The 20,167-nt window shown below is 35.4% G+C and overlaps 1 protein-coding gene across 3 annotated transcripts in view; it reads right to left on the bottom strand.

Annotated features, from left to right (window-relative positions):
- The window catches only part of MKLN1 (muskelin 1), a 167,638-nt gene that overhangs the window by 53,811 nt on the left and 93,660 nt on the right, over positions 1-20,167 (bottom strand). For all 3 annotated transcript variants that reach the window (XM_035021125.1, XM_035021127.1, XM_035021126.1), the window contains 2 exons: positions 12,427-12,539; positions 2,992-3,204 (listed from right to left, as the gene is read on the bottom strand). In XM_035021125.1, coding sequence (XP_034877016.1) covers positions 2,992-3,204; positions 12,427-12,539 — 326 coding nt within the window. The remainder of the gene's footprint in view (positions 1-2,991; positions 3,205-12,426; positions 12,540-20,167) is intronic.

Raw genomic sequence — 20,167 nt, 5'->3', positions numbered from 1 at the left:
CTGTATTCTCTATAATTTTCTGGCTAATCCTTTTTACATCTTTATTTCTGTTCTCTTTATCTGCTCTTCTTATTTCTATGCTATATGATCCTTACCTACTCTTCCGATTCCTTGTAGATTACCCTTCATTTCTTTTTCTTTTCTTTCTTTTTTTTTTTTTAAAGATTTTATTTATTTATTCGAAACAGAGAGAATGAGAGAGAGAGAGCACATGAGAGGGGGGAGGGTCAGAAGGAGAAGCAGACTCCCTGCCGAGCAGGGAGCCCGATGCGGGACTCGATCCAGGGACTCCAGGATCATGACCTGAGCCGAAGGCAGTCGCTTAACCAACTGAGCCACCCAGGCGCCCGATTACCCTTCATTTCTGAAAGTGGTTATGTTTTTCTTTAATTTCATTCCTGAATTTATCAGGTCCAGTTTCACCTATTCCTTTTATTTGGCCATCTCATCTGCATTCTTGAATTTATGCTTTGTAGTCTTCTTCATAGTTTCAAGCTGCATTACGCCATTTAATTCATGTTAGAATACTGGAATATAATTTTTCATTTGCTGTTGCATGAAGGAAAGTTTTGCTTTTCTTTTTCTTTTTACTGTTTTTCTTTAGAGTACCTCTCTAAAGATTTGGTGTTTATTGCTTTTTAGTTTTTCATATTTAAATGAGTTTAATTTCCCTGGACCCCAGATAACAGAAGGTTCCTATACAAGGGTGATGTTCTTGCTCAAGGATCTCTTCTGTTGCTACTGAATTAAATGGCTTCTTCAAAATATGGTACTTCTGTGAAGTCAAGTCTTCTCTATGAACTTCATTTGGTTTAGGGGGCTTCTATTTCATGCCTTGAGTTATCCCCTATTACACTGTGTGGGCTTCAAAACTAGTTCTGGGTATTTCAGTTGTTTCTGGCTAAACTTATAAGGAATTGGGAGTTGTGGGTTTCTCTGGTTTCTGGTTTTACTGAATATGTGACTTATGGGGATGTTTTTCCTTAATCTTTTTGTTTGGTTCTCACTGTCACTGAAAATCATACAAAGCAACAACATGGAAAACTTCAGAACTAAGCTGCCACTACAATCTTAAAAAATCTAAAAGTCTTTAGTTTTTTTTTTTTTTTTTTGTTAAAATTTTAAATGGCAAAGTAACTTCTAAACATGTCTTCATGCCTCTAGCTTTCTCATGTTCTTCTCAAATTTGAATGCTAAGTGTCAAGTCTTAATGTGTCATGAATGACCCTAAGTAATTTTTGGAGTAACTTTTTTTTTTTTTTTTTTAAAGATTTTATTTATTTATTTGAGAGAGAGAGCACAGGAGAGGGGTTAGGGTCAGAGGGAGAAGCAGACTCCCTGCCGAGCAGGGAGCCCAATGCAGGACTCGATCCAGGGACTCCAGGATCATGACCTGAGCCGAAGGCAGTCGCTTAACCAACTGAGCCACCCAGGTGCCCTGGAGTAACTTTATTTACATGAACTAGAATAGAAAATGGTGGCTTATAAAGATTGTGTTAATTGTTGATATCCTGGTTTCTTCACCCCCACTGTTCTTCTATTTAATCTAATCAGATGAAAATCAAGCATCATGTAACAGAACCTAGCTTCCAAGGAACATTCTATTTTATTAAAGCCAAGGTCACAGACAGGACAATAAACGGGTTATACTCAGGCTACCCATAAACTATTCTTTTTTCAATCTGTAAAAATAAAGACATAAGCATCTTTTATAAAAGAAATTTGTAACCAGTTGGAAGAAAATAAATGGCTTCCCTAATAGCGTTATTTGCTGATGACCAGCCTAACATTTTTTGAAGTTATTATTTCCCATATGAACAACAGTGAGGATGTCAGTAGGGAAGTGCAAAGCTTTGCAGAGCTCAGTTATAGAGAGCCAGCAGAAGTTCTAATTCAATCTGGGGGATACTTTGAAGACTAACGGTTTTGATTTTCCACCCACCATTCACTTGATAGGCATAAAACCCACTCCTCTTTTCCTTACCATTCTCCTATAACAACTACTTGTTAATATAAATATGTCAGCAGGATAGTTTAAAAGCAAAGAATTTAAAAAATCTCTAGAGAAACAATAAATTAAAAAAAAAGACCAGGGTTTTAATTCCTAGATAAGATATTAGGCCTAAGCTAGATTCTGTCATTATCTTAGCACCACTTACCATTTCACAAGTACTAGATAATGCTATGTTCATCAATATAGTGTCACAGATTTTTTAAAAAGTCTTTTTCTCCCCCATACTACAAAAAAAACTTCTGGATATGGGTTGAGCCAAGTAAAACTGCCTACAGAATTCAGTAGTTACTGTTTTGTGTACTGATCTATACTAAACTGATGTGGACTAAATATTCAAAGACTGGCAACAATGATAACATTGATGGGGATGATGATGAGAACTACATGTGTATTAGTATTAAAATGGCATACAAATTGCTATGTGTAGTCCTTTTGTCTATAGCACCATTATGTGATTTCTCTTGGTGCTCAGTTCAAACTTAACTTCATCTAGTGTATGTCACATTCCTATCTGCTTTTTATTGAGTTTATGATTATATAGAAAAGTAAATATATTTCACTCAAATTGGAAGAAAAGGTCTAGATTTCAAATTCTCAAACTCATTATAAAGTAATTTTAAATTTCTTCCAGGAATGTAGAATAAAAAGTTTTAAGAGTGTAAGTTGTTATTGTTGAGTTATGACCATTTATCATAAAATTAGTTTTTCCTAATATGTACTGCTCTATCTACTCTCTAAAGTTTTTATAAATTAATGCTTGTTGTTCTGAGATCTTAGTATTTTATCCTGCACCAAACGAGAAAAAAAAATATTAAAGGGTAACTTTATACCTACTAAGAGTTATTTTTATTGTCTATTCTAGGTATTTGTAGGAACTCACCAATAGACAACGCAGCATAACATGTAAAATAAACTCTAAGAATAAGAGTTACTGGGCACTAATTAATTCCACTGTATTATTTATCTGTGCACCAAACCTGATGATCAAACACCAATTTCGGCCCTCCATCAGCAGCAGTATCCTCACTAAGTAACATCCATGTGTTTGTGTCAATGTCGTAACGATAGAAGTCACTTTTCAGAGATTTGCTGTTCCTCACGGAGGAATCCAAATAACGCCCCAATGTGTAGATTTGCCTTCTTTGAATGTCAATGCACATTTTATGACATGATCTGGCACTAGGACCATTCTGTGGAGAGCAAAGAAAGAAAAAAGAAAAAAATTCAAAGAATAACAGAAAAATAAAATCACATCCTTTTTTGTTGACTTTCATTAAAAGGTTTGCAATAGAAGTCCAACACAGGGTTTAAATCTTACCACAGAAATGCTTAAAATCTACCAGGAAAGAAGAGATGAACTATTGTATACCTTATGGCACTCTGTTTAGAACACTTATATGGCTTCTATTATACACCCATTGCATTTTAGTCATTTGTGCACACAGCTTGATTCCTTAGTACCTGTCAATCTAAAGACACAATTGGTCTTTAAAATATTTCTCATTAAAATTTCTCATCAGAATCTAGCACAAAACAGATACTCCAAGAATATGTAGAATTGCTTTATTTTGTAACTGGAAGGAACCTTAATAAAATCGCTAGTTTAATTATCTCCTTTTAAACATGAGGAAACATAACCCTCTTCGAAGAGGAAAGGTGTTCTCCTGAAAGCTAGGAAACTAGTGACAGCACCAGAATAAAAATGCAAAATGTGACTTCTTTGTCTACCCTTTATATTACATAAAACTGACACTCCTGAGTGAATAAATAACACAAAAATAACACAATATGAAGAACACTATATTATCAACAAAAATTAATTATTTGAGATCACTTATATCACTGGACTGAATAAAAGGCAAAAAAAAATTGTAGTGTAGTATAAACTAAACGTAGAGTTCATGGGGAAAAAAAGAACTTCAATAGGGCAGGATCTGATTAGTTAAAATGCGGGAAAAGAAAGAGAATATTTGTTAAATATCGCCTAAGTTCTATCCATATTATTACAATGTATGCATGTGTATATTTCATTCAATCCACATAACAACTCCATAAGGAAATATTACCATTTCACAGAGTCTAAGTAATCTGTCCATAGTAACAAAACTAGGAAGTAAGCTAGAAAATCTAAACCCCAGTGTAACTAGAACAAAAAACTATGTTCTTTCCATTATTCCAGACTGGTTTTTCCACAAGATAAGAGAAACAAAAGCAAAAACAGACTTAATCCAATGTGTGTGGTTATGACTGAGATGAAGACTTCCTACTGCAGAAAGTTGAAGACTGAGGCGGAAACAGAAGCCTGGTGAATGACTGACAGAGGAGACTGGATGTAATCTTGCAGGCAATAAACTATCATGGGTTTCTAGAGCAGAATATAAAAAGAGTATTCTAGCACTGTTATTTAGATTAAATGAATAAATAAAGATATTAGGCAGGAAGAATAATTTGACATTAGTGTTATCAATCCAGATGTTAAATTGATTTGTATCTGCACTTTAGTATTCATACTAATTTTAAAACTTATTTTTAAAGATTTTTGTCAAGGAAAATCTCCAGCAGATAAGATAGAAATATTATTTTTTGAAAGAATGTCATACACAATTAATCTCAAAAACAAAGATAGGATAATATATAATAAATCTATGCCATATACCCTAGAATGTGAAATTTGAAATTTTAACAGGGGAGGTAACAGAACTTCTGGCTTCAGATTGAATTAGCATAAATGCTATTAAAATGATGAGCAAATTACACCTTAAGTAAGAAGAGAAAAGGAAATAAGGAATAGGAACCAAAAGAATCGAAAAAAGACAAAAAATAGAGATAATTAACAAAGTGGGTTTCCTGAAAGATTAATAGAATTATAAACCACTAGCAAGACTGTTTATTTATTTATTTATTTATTTTAAAGATTTTATTTATTTATTTGACAGAGAGAGATACAGCAAGAGAGGGAACACAAGCAAGGGGAGTGTGAGAGGAAGAAGCAGGTTTCCTGCCGAGCAGGGAGCCTGACGCGGGGCTCGATCCCAGGACCCTGGGATCATGACCTGAGCCGAAGGCAGACGCTTAACAACTGAGCCACCCAGGCGTCCCAAGACTGATTTTTTAAAAAGGAAGAGAAAACACAAATTGCTAAATATGATAAATGAAAGCAGGAACATCACTTATAGGCTCACTAGAAGTTAAAAAGAAAAAAAAAGGGCTATTGTGAAAAACAGGTAAAATCTGCAATGTAGATTCCTTGAAAAATTATAAACTTAACTAAAATTGACACAAGATAAGAGAAAAAATCTGAAGTCACTCTATTGAAAAACTGAATTTATAATTTAAAATTTTCTTCCCACAAAGAAAATGCCAGTCCTAGATACCTATACTGGTAAATTTTATCAAACACTTAAGGAAGAAATAATATTCCTAACTTATTTTATGAGGACAACAGAACACTGAAGCCAATTAACAATACTACAAAGAAGGAGGAGGAAAAATAATTTACAGGCAACCAGTAACCAGTATACCTCATGAACAGACACAAAACTGATCTTTAACAAAATATTATTAAATAAAATGCAGCAGTATATATAAAAAGGGTATTTCTTAACTAAAGGGGGTTTATCTCAGGAATGCAAAGTTAATTTTACATTTGAAAACTGATCAAGGTAATTTACCACATTAAAAGAGAGGAAAACAATATGATCTTATTTATATAGAAAAAGCATTTGATAAAATTCAACACACATTCATGAGGAAGCTTCACAGCAAACTAGGAATAGAAAGGAACGTCCTTAATCTAGTTAAGAATGTATGAAAATCCTAAATCTAATTTTTTGCTTAATGGTGAAATACCCAATGCTTTCTTGCTAGGATCTGAAACAAGATGTCTATTCTCACTTCTTCTTCTTCTTCTTTTTTAAAATTAATTTATTTATTTGAGAAAGAGCATGCGCATGCACAAGCACAAGTGGGGGGAGGGGCAGAGGGAGAGAGATAATCTCAAGCAGACTCCCCTCTGCGTGCGGAGCCTAACTTGGGGCTCAATCTCACAACCCTGAGATCAGGTCCTAAGTTGAAATCAAGAGTAGGAAGCTTAACTGACTGAGCCACCCAGGCACCCCTATCACTTCTTCTAATTAACACTGTACTGGAAGTCTGTCAGCACAATAAGGCATTAAAAAATAAAATAAAAGCTTATAACAGAAAAAAAGAGTGGAAAGGAAGAATAAAATTTTCTCTATTCACAGATGACATGACTATTTGTTGAAAACATCCTCAGAAATCAACAAAGAAACAATGAGAAATAGTATGTGAATTTAGAAAAGTGACATGATATAAAGGAAATATTAAAAACCCAACTTAGTTCTCTATATTAGCAATAAGCAAACAGAAGATAATTTTTTTAGGGTGGGGCAGAGGGAGAGAGAGAATCTTTTTTTTTTTTTTACAGATTTATTTATTTATTTATTTGACAGAGAGAGAGAGAGAGAGAGAGAGAGAGCGCACAAGCAGGGAGAGCGGCAGGCAGAGGGAGAAGGAGAAGCAGACTCCCAGCTGAGCAGGGAGCCCAAAGCGGGGCTCGATCCAAGGACCCTGGGATCATGGGTTGAAAGGCCCAGCCATTTAATTTTTTTTAAAGATTTTATTTATTTATTTGATAGAGAGAGACACAGCGAGAGAGGGAACACAAGCAGGGGGAGTGGGAGAGGGAGAAGCAGGCTTCCCACTGAGCAGGGAGCCCGACGCGGGGCTCGATCCCAGGACCCTAGGATCATGACCTGAGCCAAACGGAGACACTTAACGACTGAGCCACCCAGGCGCCCCGAGAGAGAGAATCTTAAGCAGGCACCTTGCTTAGCATGGAGCCTGATGCAGGGCTTGATCTCACAACCCTGAGATTATGACCTGAGCTGAAATCCAAGAGTCCGACACTTAACTGAATGAGCCATCCAGGCATCCCATTTTTTTAAGTCCCACTTACAATGTATGAAAAAACAAAATATGCTACCATCAATTTAATAAAAATATCCAAGACCTTCCATCTAAAAACTCCATGAGTGCTGACAAAGAATGAAGACTGAAATAAATGGAGATTAACTACATTCATGGATTAGAAGACAATATTATTAAGACATCAATTCTCTCCAAATTGATTTATAGATTTATCACATTCCCAATCATAATCCCAACAGTTTTAGAAATTGACAGTATGATTCTAAAATTTCTAATTTTTAAAAAGAAATAATAATAATTTAATAAGAAAGAAAGAAAGAATTTTTAAAAAGAAGAAAATAGAGGTCTTACATTACCTGACCTCATGGAATGTCATACTGGTATATAAACAGACCAAAAGATAATGGAGCGGGACAGAGTATCCCAAAAGAGACATATACTTATATGATCAGTTGGTTTTTTACAAAGGTGCCAAAGCAATTCAACAGGGAAAGAAGACAGGGAGCAACAAACTCTCACGTATTTCTAGCAGGAATATAAACTGGTACAATCACTCTGGAAAAAGCTATCAATGGACCCTAAAGGGTGAAAGTTTGATGAGTAATAGGGCACTTTCATAATCTCAAAATGTCTTCCCGCAAGTTACATATCAATTATAGAGGGGAAAAATCTGGAGGACACTCTCCTTAACCAAGTGATCAAAGGTAACACCAGACAAAGTGATGCAATGTGCCTCCTGATGGGATATTCTAAGGAGGAGGACCCAAAGTCATCCACATGGTATTTGTGCTAAAAATGCTCAACCTAAATCCAATCCTAAAGAAACAAGAAACAAATCCAACTGAGTGACAGTCTACAAAATAACTACTCTGTGTTCTTCAAAAATGTCAAGGTCAAGAAGGATAAGGAAAGGGTGAGAACTATTCCAGAATAAAGGAGACTAAAGACACATGACACTGAAATGCAATGCATGATCATGAGTCCTGGTCAGGGATGGGGGTTGGGAGTGACAGTGGGACATCTATAAAGGAGATTACTGAGGTATTACTGTATAAGTGTCTATATCTGGAAAGGGTCTGCGTATTAAATTAAAGCAGCAGTTCTGAGAGCAGTCTGGGGTCTCCAAGACACTTCAGGGAGTCCACAGAGTCAGTTGTTTATAACACCACTAAGAATTCGTCTTTCGTTCTTATTCTCTTACTGAGTGTACATGAAATTTTCCAGAGGCTATACGACTTCTGATGTAATAACAGATTGGATACAGAAGCAGATATGAATCTAGCTGCCTCTATTAAGCCAAACATTAAAGAGATTTAGAAAACTTTATATAAAACAGTGCTACTTGATGTATGGTGGTTATTTCAAGGAAATGCACCTATGTGACTCAGTTACAAGCTGACCCAGCTGCTTCTTCCATGGAATACTCTATTTATGTGAAAGAAAACTAACAATCCAAGTGCAGTTATTCAGATATAACGGTTATGACAGACATTTTCTGAAAAAATGAATAAAGTTAGTATGTCATTTTGAAAAAAACTGACAAAATTTGTTGCCAAAGATAAAAGCAAATTTTAAAATTTGTTTTTAAGCAAAAATTAGAATTTTTAAAACTTCTACGTGCTACTGTGATCTTGACACCTTCCCAATACTTAGAAAACTTTCCTGATGACATTGATAGTAATATTAACAAATATGGGTTTTTTGATATTGTATAATAAAATTTCAACATTTGGAAGATATGCAGAACTCAGGAAACCAATAGTTTTCAAGTGACCAACACATGGGTAAAAAAACCATGCACAGGTAAAAGATATATTCAAAGAGCAAGACAGAACAATGGATTTGAATGTAACAATACAAAACATTAGTTGATATGGTTTCAGAGTCTATAATGCAATCACCTTTAAGAAAGAACCACTTGTCATTTTGGGATATGAGATCAAAATAGACCATGTGCAAATATCTGAAAAGGCTATTAAAATACTACTCTCCTTTCCAAAAATTTAACCATGTGTTGAGGTCCAATTTTCTTCATATATTTCACAGAAAACAACATGTTGCAAGAGATTAAACACAGAAGCAGATAGGAGAATCTAGCTGTCTTCCACAAAGCTTGACATTAAAGAAATTTTATAAAAATGCAAACTAAAGAAAAATACATTTGTTTCAAACCTTTATAAAAAGTTACTTGCATATCTATATGAACATTTAAAGTAATTATTCTCTTTAAGAGCTGAGCCATTCTATTATCTATCAACCTCCTAAATGTGTTATTAGATACATATTTAAGTAAATTAAAGTGAATTAAATTAATACTGCCTCTTAACTGCGTATCACACTTTTGAAACACATGCCCTGGGTATCATCAAATAATACCTTGTACTCACTCACTGGTATAGAAAATAAAATGAGATATACGAAATACTAACTGTTCAATTTTGGAAGGAATGAATATTTATGCTACAGCCATATACTATTACCATTTATTTCATAGAAAAACCAACAAAAAGTTTTTAGGCATCTATGTGAAGAAAGCAATAATAAACCCATAATGAATCTGAACTCCAGTACTGAGTCACCACTGACTTCAAAATAACAGGAACAAAGTCTGAGTCTCATCAAAATAATTTCTATATTTTTCCAGTACTAGTTTAAAATAGTAATTTTTTAAAAGATTTTATTTATTCATTCATATACAAACAGAAAGAGAGAGCATGAGCAGGGGGAGAGGCAGACGGAGAGGGAGAAGTAGGCTCCCCGCTGAGCCAGGAGCCTCATGTGGGGCTCGATCCCAGGACCCTGGGATCACAACCTCAGCTGAAGGCAGATGCTTAACCATCCGAGCAACCCAGGGCCCCCCAAAATAATAATTTTTTTTAAAGATTTTATTTATTTGACAGAGAGAGACACAGCCAGAGAGGGAACACAAGCAGGGGGAGTGGGAGAGGGAGAAGCAGGCTTCCCACGGAGCAGGGAGCCCGATGCGGGGCTCGATCCCAGGACCCTAAGATCATGACCTGAGCTGAAGGCAGACGCTTAATGACTGAGCCATCCAGGCGCCCCTAAAATAATTATTAATTGCATTCCAAATATTACTTATATATAACATATGTAAATAATATAAAAATAATGACCACGTCCAGTTTCATAAGTAGAACATTAATATGACCTTTGAGTTTCCCTGTAAACTACCCTCCTCTCTTGCCAAAATAGCTACTCTCCTGATTTTGTATTTATCTTCCCATGCTTTTCTCCAGCATTAATTTTTCATTTAATTTATCTCACCCATTTGCTCACTAAAGAATAAACATATGATTCATGCTCAGAGTCTAAGTAGGGAAACAGAAATGTAAACTACTCATTTTAGTTACCTATTGAAGGAATATAAGTGGTTAAAAGTGGGCACACCAAAGGAAGCTTCTATGTAGAGAAGTCAAGAACGGTTTCCCCGAGAAAGTCTGAACTGAGTTTTAAGAATAAGCAGGTGTTTACTAAGAGCCAGGTGCATGGGAGGAGGAGCCCTCTATTAATTTCAAACAGAAAAGAACATTATTGCCAAGGGACCATCAGGTAAGAGAGCTGAATTCCAGCAACTAAAGGTGTGGCTGGCACATAAAGTCAGGAGATGAGGCAAGAAAGGTAAATGGGGACCAAATATGATGAGAAATTTGAAATTTATAATCTAAGCCAAAGGAACTAAGGTTGATAAAGTGCCTTATCATTATGATTATTGTTGTTGTTATTCACACTTTCCTGTATCTATGCCCTTTGATAGTGCCCCTCACCATATAGTGACTCTAGCTTTGGCCATATGACTTCTTTTGGCCTATGGGACAATAACAAATTTAGTGGCGTGCTCATGTCTACCTTTACTCCTTGCAGCCCTGCCCCTGACATGCCCCAAGCCCCAGCTAGCCAACAGGAAGGTGAGCAACTATGTAGAACAGAGCCAAGTAGCCCCCACTTGAAGCTATGCTAGACTAGCTGACAGCCAGCTGACTCCAGGACACATGAATGGGTCCAGCCAACACCAAAAGAATGACGCAGCCTATCTGTAGACTCGTCAACAAAATAAACACCTACTGCTATATGCCACTGAGGTTTGGTGGGCGCTTGGAATAGATGGAATGTAAGACATAAGTGAAACAGGGACTGAAGCTAAGCATAGGGGTTAAGCAAGTGTCACATGGCCAAATATGCTTTTTAATGAATGGAAAATAGACAACAGATTAACAGTGGAGGCAAAAGTTTAAGAAAGAAACCATAGTGTTGCAATTAGTGCCAAAAGGAGTAGAGCAGAAAAGCATCTGAAATGCTGGATTTCAGCATTGGGTGCTAGAAATGTTGGAACTTACGCACTAATTAGACACATTCAATGAAGAAGGAGGATTTCAGGATGAATCCTAGACTTACTGCAAGAATAATTACAGATGCAATCAACTTAGATTTATAATAGTTTAAAAGAAATAAGTTAGGAATTTTTTTAGATCTCTATTTTTGTTGAAGATACAAATAATCACTTCAGAAAATGGTACTTTAACACTGAAAGACAAAGGCCATTTTTTACATATTTTCACAGAGATAACAAATAGAAATCAGAATTTAAGATATCTTTGAAAAGATAAAAACTACCCAAATTAATCACTGGAACACGCTAAGCAGAATCCAATTTCCTAGAATTAAAGACAGAGCACTGATCTTCTGAAATGGCCATTCTAGATTAAAAGCAGCGCGTTTTGAATTAGGTCTTTTCCCCCACTTTTCATTTTCAGGTCCTATCGTTTTGTTAAAGTTTATTTTTCACCTCGTAATCTGAAACAGCTTAGATGAAGCGTACAATAAAAAATTCTATAAAGATCTCGAAAAAATAAATCAGTTAACATTTGCTTTATACTAGTGTATAATTATGCACTTACGTAATTCAAAGTCATAAATCCAAGCCATCTTATTCACTAAGGAAATGCTTTATGTATATATGTATCAACAGACACACACATTCATAAAATTGTGAATACAATTTTAGTCAAAAATAAAATATATATCATTTGTGACAACTGATACATAGTCAAATAGTGAGGGACCAAAATAGTGAAAAGGTAAGGACAATAAAAGCACATTTTTCCAGAGGAAATCAAAATAAGATGAACGCTCGGAACAAGAGTAGAGGTGACAGAAACATGAGAAAAAAGATTATTACACACTTACATTTCCAGACTAAAGAAGTTAAAAACTACTATTATATTTGATACCCATTTCTATTTAGCTCTATGAAATAGATTTGTTCATGTAACAGTAGTTGAAGAACCAGGTATAGAATGCAAGAATACTTAAACCAAACTTGTTTACTACAAAGACTTCTGCTACTACTGTGGGTATAGAAAAGAATACAAATCATCCAGAAAAAGAAGGGTACACCCACACCCCTATTGTAATACAGATGGATGAAAAGTCTGAGAACTTGCCTCTTTCTCAGTGTCTCTAGAGATACATGTCCACTGGTTCTCCTTCACACTGTACGCCCAGAAGTCAGCAAGATCTTGTGTTCCATCCCAGCCACCAAACAAATAAACGGTCTCTATGAAAATTAGAAAAATATGTATAAAAAAACCCTTAAGGATAAAATTTAAATATAGGCACCTAGACGTAGCCATAGTTTTTAAGATCACTTATAAAGGCACTTCTAAATAAACTTAAAAATGAAATTTGTCAATGGGTAACATTTCAAAATATATACTAGGCTAGTATCTCCTAAACGTGGGTATATGGAAAGGCTGCTGCAGGACCACCTATTTTGAAAGATTGGTAAAAAATACAAATAACTAAGAGACATTCCCCGAGATTCTTTCATAGGTCTTCAGTGGTTAAGAAGAGTCTGTATTTTTTTCAAGTATGCAGAGTGAATCTCATGTACTGCCAGTTCAGGAGTTTCTGTGCTAGGCCACAAAAAGTTTACATTTAGCAGCTTCTTAGCAATGCAGCGTCAGATTGTTAAAAAAAAAAAAAAAAAAGAAAAGAAAGAAATCGCAAAGGAACATATGGTCTAAAATAGAACATAAAGACATCTAGCTATTTCTGAAAAAAAAACTTCACATTAAAACTGTTTTCCCTCTAGTGCAATATCAAAAACAATGGTTAAAACTAGCTCTGAGTTAAAGCTAGACACCTCAAGAATAAGGTGATGTACAGCCTTGGCATTCCCATGGAAACTAGGGAAATCTTTTCCAAATATACTATGGTAGGCTTAACTCCTTAGAAGTCAACCTTTAAGTCATTCCAGGTATCTTGAAAATTCGGTTTCTTCTAACTCTGAAATGTCTATTATATCCATGGGCTGTTTCACTGCAACAAAACTGATTTCTTGCCCCGTGAATAGTGACAATCTTTATACATAACACTGTTATCATCCACCTCCTTCTTTATAATAGTGCCTCTCCTTTCTTCAAATATTTCCCCCCTTTTAAATGTCTTATATCTACTGCTTACACAAGCCCCCCAATTATTTAAAAAGTTACATTTTCTTTTCTTTCCTTTTTTTTTTTAAGATTTTATTTATTTATTTGAGACAGAGAACGAGACAGAGCACAAGTTGGGGGGGGAGGGGAGAGCAGAGGGAGAGGGAGAAGCAGACTTCCCGCTGAGCAGGGGGCCCGCTGTAGGACTTGATCCCAGGACCCTGGCCAGGATCATGACCTGAGCCAAAGGCAGACACTTAACTGACTGAGCCATCCAGGTACCCCTCTTTCTTTCTTTCTTTCTTTTTTTTTTAAAGTAAGCTCTATACCCAACATGGGACTTGAAGTCATGACTGCAAGATCAAGAGTCACATGCTCTACTGACTGAATCAGCCAGGTGCCTCTTTTTTTTTTTTAAAAGTTAAGACATACAGGAACATTGTAAAGCTATCTACTCCCTAATTGACATGACCTAGGCCTATTTATGTGGAGACTGTCATCTAAGTTAGGTCCCACCATGAACAGTTACAATTCAAAGTGCATTTAGAAATACTGTAACATCATTAAGAAAATTCTTGACATTCATAGAGTTGGACTGTCTTCTAAGAGATTTTTATCATATTTTCATATAATTTCAAATGCTAAGTGAATTTTCTAAGTAAAATGTCCCATTCTATGCCCAGAAGCTACAGAAATCAAAACAATGCTTCTGGGTAAGAACATACCATTGCAACAGGATTGAGTTCTAGTGCTAACTGGGCAATCAAATCAAATATGGGCCACATAACCTCCCTGGGTCTTAGTTTTTTCACTTACAAAACTCTCAGTGTTGTGGTGTAGTTCTTCAGATGTAAGTTACCTGAAAACATTCTGAAGGATATCAAGCACAAACAGCATTTCTACCTTTAAAACATGCACAAAAATAAAAAATACTCTGTAGTTACTAAGTGCCACAGATGCAATAAAAACAGCATTACTGTATCCAATTCCATGACTCAGTACCTAGAACTTCCTAGCTCTGTACAAATGTGAAATAATGGCAATTATTTGAAACTTAAAAAACTATCATATCTCAGAACTATAAAACAATCCATTATCATTAGTTAAGTAACATTCTGTTTCCCAAATGGCATGCAGCAATACCAGATACTTCAAGTTTTACAGGAAAAAAAAAAAGAATTTTCATCTGCTTAAAAATTATTTGCCAAGGCCTCACTGTAAAGGCAATTAACCCTGTTAAATTCTGAAGCCAGGAGAGGGAGGGGGGTGTATAACTAAAATAGCAATAGCAATTGACCTTTTGTTTTATAGTGTTTCTGGGTACCCTCTGGATAAGGTTACCCTGGTTCATTAACTTTAATAACCCTTCCTCTTGGGCTCTGGGTTCTCAATGTTCTTTCTGAAAAGCAGGTCTCTTTGTACGCATAAATTCTCACAGCAAAGAAAACCCACATTTCCACAACAGCCTCATTGATAGCTGAGCAAAATAAAATCTGGCAGAGAGCAAGCATCCCAATGGAATTAATCCAAGATGTCATTCTTGTCTGTGAATGCTTTGTAGTCCTAGCTGAAGTTTAATAGTAAAATTGAATGAATCAGATGGAAACAGGACCTTTTGACATACCTGAATAAAATGCATGACAAAATTTAATTATATCATCTAATCATTTAAGTTAGATCATCCAGAGATGAAATATTATCTAGAAACAAACATGAGCAAAAGTATTATTTAATGCGTAAAGGGTATCGAAAACTTTTAAAGATTACAGAAATAATTGGAGAGAACTATAGTAAGAAGTAAGGAAACAGAAAAAAGAAAACATTATTTGCAACAGGGTCCAGTCTCATGCTTACCGTTATGTAACAATTCATGTAACAATTCACGTACATCCCTGGGCAGTACAGTCTTCCTCAAGCAGCAGCCCATTCTCTATATTTTTTTCTTAAAGGCACATAGGCTATTGTGGCTATCCATTTCTCCCGGCACTCAGAGGAATGTACAGTCAATGTTTTCCCAGGGCTAGTCTGAATTGATAAGGTATTTTACAGAAAAGAAAGAAGACAGTCCCTATCCTCAAGGAGCTTACAATCTAATCAAGAATATAACACAAGTACATAAATCACCATATGCAGGGCAGACTAAATGCCATAAGAAAGGTAAAAAGTACCAATCGATTTAAAAAGAGGGAAGAGAGTATACCTGAGGGGACTCAAGAAAGGTATTTGACCTATGCATCAGAACGTGGCTCTGGGGGCACCTGGATGGTTCAGTCAGTTAAGCATCAGACTCCTGATTTCGGCTCAGGTCATGACCTCAGGGTCGTGAGATGGAGCCCCGTATAGGGCTCCGTGCTCAGCAGGGAGTCTGCTTGAGATTCTCTCCCTCTCCCTCTCGCCTACTGACATGCATGCTCTTTTTCTCTCTAAATAAATAAATCTTAAAAAAAAAAAAAAAGAAGGTGCCTCTGTTGGCAGAATGGGAGACAGAGTAGAACGTTTCAAGCACAGTAAAAAGTATAACAAAGGCACAGAGACAGAAAAACACATGAGAAATGTTTTATTTTTAAAATTTTTTAAAAAAGATTTTATTTATTTATTTGAGAGAGAGTGAGCGTCAGGGAGAGAGAGAACAGGAGCAGAGGGGCAGAGGGAGGGGAGAAGCAGTCTTCTCGCTGAGCAGGGAGCCTTACGTGGGGCTCCATCCCAGGACCCTGGAATCATGACCTGAGCTAAAGGCAGACACTTAACTGACTGAGCCATCCAGGCGCCCCACATGAGAAATGTTTTAAAACATATGGACTCTAAAGTCAGGTGGATCTCGATAGAACGGTAGTTCTACCACCACAGCTGGGTTTCTTAACCACTGGTTTCCTCAAGTCCAAAATGGCACACCACAGCACCTAGCTCATAAAGCTACTATGAGTATTAAATTACATAATGCATGCAAAGTGGTTAAAAATGTGTGATGAGTAAATGCACTGTTCAGTTTAAAAGAACACAAAAAGTACCAAGTGGAGATGATGTTAAAAAGACAGGTAGTGGCCAGATCGTGGAAGGGGTTAAATGACAATATAAAGGCTTTGAACGCAACTCCCCAGACCATGGAGGAGCTTCAGAAGATCCCAAGCAGAGATGTAACAAGGGCAGCTCTGAACTTGCAGCATTATAGGACTTGATTGAGAAGGAGAAGCCAGAAAAAGAGAGGGATTGGAAATAAAGTGACCAATATAGCCTATGTTCAAAATATCAAACCAATTTCATTCTGAGACTGAATGAATCAATCATCAGTCAGTGAGTCAATCTGTCATTTCTGAGGCCACAAAAACAAATTCAACCATATTCTTTAGCACAAGTCTTTTTGGTACCAGTACTAAATAAACCCTCCAGTGACTTACTACCGGCAATACTAATATACACATCTTAAATATACTAAAAATAAGGTAGAAATATTAACACATCAGTGTCTTTTCACCATTCAGCACAAAGAAGCAGGCTTTTTATTTTATGAGCCCAAATGCAAGATCTATCCTTCTATTCATTCTTAGGGGTAAATCAGACTGTGCTGACTGAATAATCCTCCACAAGATGGCACACTATTTTCATAATTAAATCCATGTTTCCACTTTGAAACAGTACAGAATACAAACCCTATACACTCACATAGCATGGGCCCAACATTAAACAAAATTTATGTGTCAAAAAGAAGAGGTAGGAGAAGAGTTAACAGAATAGTAAAGGAAGTTAACTTAATTCTTAGCTTAATATATAGATACCTTGAGAAAAACAAATGAAATGGAAAAAAAGTTTTAAGAAACATAAATTTATATTTAAGATAAAAATGAAACCCTGTCAGAACATTTAATTCAAGAGTTTAATCAACAGAATTTTGAAGAGAGGAGTGAATTAGAAGGAGAAATCTATTTCACGTGTTCTTTAACCTTACCTTCTTTAGCCATTCCCCTGAACTCCTATGACCCAGCAGATTATCAACTGGATTCATCTGCCTCCCTTTTTAAATAGTACTATATTCTTACATAAAGCTATGATTACAAATCTAGAGACTGATCCTTTGGTTGAATTCAATATATATTTCCTGTATATATATTTCAATATACTTTGTATTCTTACCAGAATTCCTTTCTGGTAACTATATGAAAGAAAAAAGATTCATGTCATTGAAAGCTAAAGAAATCAGCCAAGTGAATAAGTTTGTAAATAACAACTAAAACCCACATTCACCTATTCCTTCAAAAATTTCTTTAAGGAATCTAAGGAAAACCTATATATGGCACTGTGGAAAAAAAAGAAAGGAAGAAAGAGGCAAGCAAGCAAGCACTTTCATATAATTAGTACAGAACAAAGGTTCAGATTTCCATAGAAGGGCTCTACCAAGTGACAAGCATTTCATTTCTTTTGTAGTTACCAAATTCTGGGATTTTTGCCTGAGTCTTACTACCTATCCTGAGAGATGAAAAAAGGCTGGCACTATAGGTTCTCAAATTCAACGAGAGTTACCCAACAAAGAACTGTCTGGTACAATGAACATTTAAATTTTCATCTGAACAAACTTCCACACTGAAACAGAATAGATACACCTTATCTCTCTTTCTATTTGCCTTATTTTACCCAGAGTTGAAGAACCGAACTGGAGTTGCCAGATACAGGGATAATAGTCAATAAAACTGACATACACATTCACTAGGACAAAATACTATATTTCTTCTCTACCATGGTATAAATGATAGAATTCACTTAGGATGACAGAAAGCTCTGAAATTAAATAGTAAAATGTATGCTATCAGGTACTTTTCTAAATTGTTACTCTACCCTTAGAGCTATAGCAAAATGTTTTTTAAAAAAAAGTGAAAAAAAATTTAGGAACCATTATATTTTTAAGAAAACAAGATACATGAAACACTGGGAAGCAATAATTGCTTGAAATACAAGCCACTTTAAAGATGAAATGAACTCTATGAAGTTTTACACTAGTGAAGGTCTTCTTTTTAAGAGTCCTTTTGATGATCTGATTCTCTTCCTAGAAAAATGTACATACGAACAAAATTTTGTATATAACTTCACCAGATTAAGAGCCCTTGCTCCAGAAATCCTTAAAATGAATACTTAAAATAATGACTGGGTCTCTTTACTACGTTCCACTACTCTGGCATCAACCTTATTAAGATAAAACTTCTAGGTTCTTCAAACTCCACTCGGGAACTAACTCTACCTAATCCTTATCAGCAAAATTCTTAATTTTTTTTTTCTCTAAAAATCTTAGAAGTATATTTATGGTTTCCCTTCCTCTCTAAAATATCAGTCAGGACAACACAGATAAAAGATGAAGCAAATATACTGAAATAACATTGGTTAGTTAAAATGTGGGATTATGGGTGAGTTATTTTTTCCCCTCAAGACTGTTTTTCAAGTTGTTTTAAATTATTTTTCAAAAGTTTTAAAATTGTTTTAAAATATTTCCACTGTGTGATTCTGTCAAAAACTCAAACCAAAGATTAAAAAGGTCTCTAGACTTACATAAAATTCTCTCATTAAAACCAATCAATATATACTGTATATAATGTTGCACATAAAAAGACATTATATAAATAATATATACATTATATATAAAATACATTATTTCATTTAACTCTCCCAATAACTTATTATTCCCATTTTTATCATCATTATAACTCATTCATGATCAAATAAAAAGTCAGTGGTAAAGTCAGGATTCAAACCCAGGTATGTCTAACACACTGCCTTCTCACAAACTGAACCCTCAACCATTGTATTTGGTTGCTATGGCAGTAAGACCAGACTAGAAAAAGTTCTTTCAAAGATTAACAATAAATATAATCTCTTTGAAGATGATTAAGATCAGTCTCATGGTATCAGTTATAAGAGGGCTCTGGTACAGACATGATAAAATGAAGTATATGAAAATACCTTGGTAACTGATACTATTAATAGTTTTATAATAGAAATAGAAGGATTTCTAAAGAGCAAATCCAAAGATACCCCAAATTCTGCTCTGTACTTAAATTAAATTCAGAAAGCATCAAACGTTGCCTGAAGGAATGCAAAGCTCTATATAACATTTAATTTTTCTACCTAGATCCCAAGGTAATGGTAACTACAGCCTTAAAGAAGCATAGTCTATATACTAGAAAAGAATAAGCAGAATCATGAGAAAATTTAAATATATTAGAATATAACCAACAACATGGGTGCCTAGGTGGCTTAGTCAGTTAAGCATCTGCCTTTGGCCCAGGTCATGATCTCAGGGTCCTGGCATCGAGCCCCGTGTTGGGCTCCCTACTCAAAGGGGAGTCTGCTTCTCCCTCTGCCCCTCCCCCCTGCTTGTGCTCACTGTCTCTCTCTCAAATAAATAAAATCTTAAAAAAAAAAAAGAACGCATATGTATATTTATTGGATTCTCAGAAGAAAGGATGCCTAAGACTCTACAGCTGAGTCAAACCTGTATCTGTGGGAGGGAAAGGATTTGGGGAGATAGACCAACATTAGGGGAGCAAGTTCAGATGCCCTGAAATGAAGCTCTTCCATACAGAAACTAGTAATACTCCTAAACCAGCTCACAGGTTACTATACAAATTTAGCAGTTAATTTTAAGAGAGATATTATAACCTCTCTTCTTGTTACTTACAAAACATTTGTGAAAATACATTAATGCCTAGAAGATAATTATCTAACTGCAATAATTTTTATTCTTAATTATTTTACGATGTGAGTCAAC

This window comes from Mirounga leonina, unplaced genomic scaffold (assembly GCF_011800145.1).
Source record: "Mirounga leonina isolate KUSES-001 unplaced genomic scaffold, KU_Mleo_1.0 Mir_174, whole genome shotgun sequence".
NCBI classification, from domain to species: Eukaryota; Metazoa; Chordata; class Mammalia; order Carnivora; family Phocidae; genus Mirounga; species Mirounga leonina.
This window is presented reverse-complemented; position numbering and strand designations above follow the sequence as displayed.